At 36.1% G+C, this 3647-nt stretch overlaps 1 protein-coding gene across 1 annotated transcript; it reads left to right on the top strand.

Annotated features, from left to right (window-relative positions):
• Positions 1 to 2477: 2477 nt before the first annotated feature.
• Positions 2478 to 3443, top strand: LOC115272170 (olfactory receptor 56B4-like). The gene has a single exon (XM_029915227.1). The coding sequence runs from the start codon at positions 2478 to 2480 to the stop codon at positions 3441 to 3443; it is 966 nt and encodes a 321-aa protein (XP_029771087.1).
• The last annotated feature ends 204 nt before the right edge of the window (positions 3444 to 3647 follow it).

Raw genomic sequence — 3647 nt, 5'->3', positions numbered from 1 at the left:
TGGGATTCTCTCTCTCCCTCTCTGTGCCCCCTCCCTTGCTTGCTCTTTCTCTCTAAAAATAAATAAATAAACTTTAAAAATACATATAACGTTCCAAGAAAATAACATTTAATTAACATTAAAACATTTTCTTAAGTTATTACTAAGAATCCCCTCTACTATGTGGTAAATACAGGATTCAATTGGTAGTGGCACTAAAAACAGAAAAGATTGTCCTGGGAGGCAGTAACCTTTGAATCTACATTGGAATTTAATATATGACTAAAAAAGGGCATTCAGGATAATGGGGGGAAAGGCTTATTTACTGAATGGGGCTGGAACAATGATTTAACTATTAGTGGGGTGAAATTAATGTAGATACTTTTTCACTCTATGTGAAATTTCAAATTTATTTAAAAACTAAACTTAAAATAATTTTTGTAAATAATATGCTAATAAATATTTATTAAAATACTGTATTTTATATTAAAAGTTTAGAAGTCACAAAATAATATTAAAAGGTACAATTGTTATGACCACATAAAAGTTTGTGTATGCATGTGTGTAAATTGTTTCTTAAAAAAAGATAGATACAATTTAATGAAAAATGAATTGGAGGAAATATTTCTAGAAAATTCGACAGAGGAAATACCCTTAAGATATAATAAATTTTTTTAAAAAAAAGATATAATGAAATCCATACAAATTAATAAGGCTGTACTCCACACTGAGCACTTGAAAAATATTGCATCCATAAATGGAAAATAAATCTTTGAGAATGTCAGAGCTCATTCAACAGTGAAGTGAAAACTGAACCAAAATTGAAATATGAATTTTTACTCACTCTATTAATAAAGATTTTAAGTTAAATTTCCTAATTGGGAGGGCCCCTGGGTGGCTCAGTCAGTTAAGCCTCCGGCTTCGGCTCAGGTCAGATCTCATGTTCGTGGGTTCGAGCCTCGCGTCAGGCTCTGTGCTGACAGCTAGCTCAGAGCCTGGAGCCTGCTTCCAGTTCTGTGTCTCCTCTCTCTGCCCCTCCCCCTCTCATGCTCTGTCTCTCTCTGTATCAAAAATAAATAAAATGTTAAAAAAAATATTTATCTTAAATTTCCTAATTGGGAATGTGATGAAATGGATGGATGTGATGAAATAACAGTCCTGAACAAACTCTGGGTGTGTAAAGTACTACAATGTCTCTATGAAGCAATATTTAAGTATATATCAAGATTATTTAAAATATCCATATTCTCATACAGGGGCAGAATAACTTCTTGAAAGTTACTGAAAAATATCTGGCAATATCAATCAAAATCTTTCTTTTTCCATTTCACCCTGAAATTCATTCTTAGAAGTTATCCTATAAATAAACATACATATGCATAAAGATAGATGAACAAGTACATTTAGTACCTTGTTTCTTACAGTAGCAAAAGACTAGAAACAAATTGAATGTCAGACTTTCTTATTAAATTATCCGATATCCATGTGGTAGAAAATCATTCACTTAGCAATGTGACGTATCTAGCTTGTGATAGGGAGCAGTCTCCAAGATAATTAAGTTAAGAAAGAAAAGGAAAGGAAACAAAGGATAAAAGGGACGATTAGTATGGGAACATTTGCTTTTGTCTTTTATGAGGCAACATATACATATACTCTTATTCATGCAAAAACTCTCTCTGGAAGGATTCCTAAGAAACTGGGTTACAGGCTGTCTCTGGTGAAAAGGAAGAAATTTGGGAGTCCCAAGCACAGAAGTCTTAGTATCCATTGTTTATATTTTTTATTTTATTTGAATTTTAACCATGTACATGTATGACAGTTAAAATCAAAATATTACTGAAAAGAAAATTTTAAGATGTTCTTTCTAAGTATCATTTTTGTGTCATTTTAAAAATCCTACTCAAAGGAAATAATCTGAAAAGTAAGAGAGTGGTGAGTAAATTATGGAACAGCCAAATATAGAAATATAAAGCCATCATCAAAATTAAGATTCCACATTGCTTTTAATGGTCTGGAAAGTTGTGGTTTATTTATTCATCCATGTCATAAATTTTTACTGAGCTCTTATTTTATGTCCTAGAACACACTACTGAAATAAATACAAAGGCAAGATACAACACTATCTCTGTATAATGATGTAAACTGGAAATACAAACATAATTATAAAATGGAAATAATGGAAAGAAATCAAATATTTGTTATCTATTAGTAATAAGATTATTGATACATATGTATTTGAATATACTTATTAGAAACATGAGTGGTAATGATAAATGGCTATTCCAAACTTTATGTTTAGAATAAATTTTGACTTGTTTTATTGGTCCTTTGTGGAATATTTCTAGGAGCCAAAAAAAGCTGAGGGTCCTGCACACATAAAAGAAACTGGGTTATTTGGTGGGAGTCTCTATTATGAGGAAACTGAGCTAAACCTTCAAATGCAATCTTCTTGCCATTTCAGTTTTATGGACAGACACTACAAACAGGGCACCTGTGCCATGGATACTCCCACCAGTGTTACCAACAGTTCCAGCCTCCAGATTTCCCACTTCATCCTGATGGGGCTCCCAGGCATTCATGAGTGGCAGCACTGGCTCTCCCTGCCCCTGGCTCTGCTCTACTTCTTAGCTCTTGGTGCCAATCTCCTCATCATGATCACCATCCAACATGAAGCCACACTGCATGTGCCAGTGTACCATTTTCTAGGCGCATTGGCAGTTGTGGACATGGGCCTGGCCACCACCATCATGCCCAAGATCCTGGCTATCTTCTGGTTTGATGCCAAGGCCATCAGCCTCCCTGAGTGTTTTGCTCAGATCTATTCCATCCACTGCTTCATCTGCATGGAATCTGGTATCTTCCTCTGCATGGCAGTGGACAGATATATAGCCATCTGTCACCCACTTCGATACCCCTCTATAGTCACTGATGCTTTTGTGGTCAAAGCCACAGGATTCATGGTGCTCAGGAATGGCCTGTTTACTATCCCAGTTCCAATACTGGCTGCCCAGAGACACTATTGCTCCAAGAATGAAATTGACCACTGCCTGTGTTCTAATTTGGGGGTCACCAGTCTAGCCTGTGATGACATCACTGTGAACAAGTTTTACCAGATGATCTTAGCATGGATCCTGATTGGGAGTGATATGGCTCTGGTTTTTTCCTCCTATGTGTTAATCCTTCGCTCTGTGCTGAGGTTGAACTTGCCAGAAGCAATGTCGAAGGCTCTGGGGACCTGTAGCTCCCACCTCATCCTCATCCTCTTCTTCTACACAGGTATTATTGTGCTGTCTGTCACACACCTTGCAGAGAAAAAGATGCCCCTAGTCCCTGTGCTCCTTAATGTGCTACACAATGTCATACCCCCCGCACTCAATCCCATGGTCTATGCTCTCAGGATGCAAGAGCTCAGACTGGGCTTCCAGAGACTACTTAAGCTGAGTGAAGATATGCCCACTAAGTAACTCCAGATTTAGAAGGCCATTAAGGTGTGAATAAAGAATAGAGGTTTTAGCTGTTTAGAGACCTGGGTTGTAATTTGCCTTTATCTCTCACTAGGAAAAAATTAGCTAATAAAATCATGAAAACTGTCAGTCTAACTAACTGATCAAAATATGCATATAAAAATCACAATGAAATTTTCTCTTACTATAAAATAAGTAAGAATA

This window comes from Suricata suricatta, chromosome 11 (genome assembly GCF_006229205.1).
Source record: "Suricata suricatta isolate VVHF042 chromosome 11, meerkat_22Aug2017_6uvM2_HiC, whole genome shotgun sequence".
NCBI lineage: Eukaryota > Metazoa > Chordata > Mammalia > Carnivora > Herpestidae > Suricata > Suricata suricatta.
This window is presented reverse-complemented; position numbering and strand designations above follow the sequence as displayed.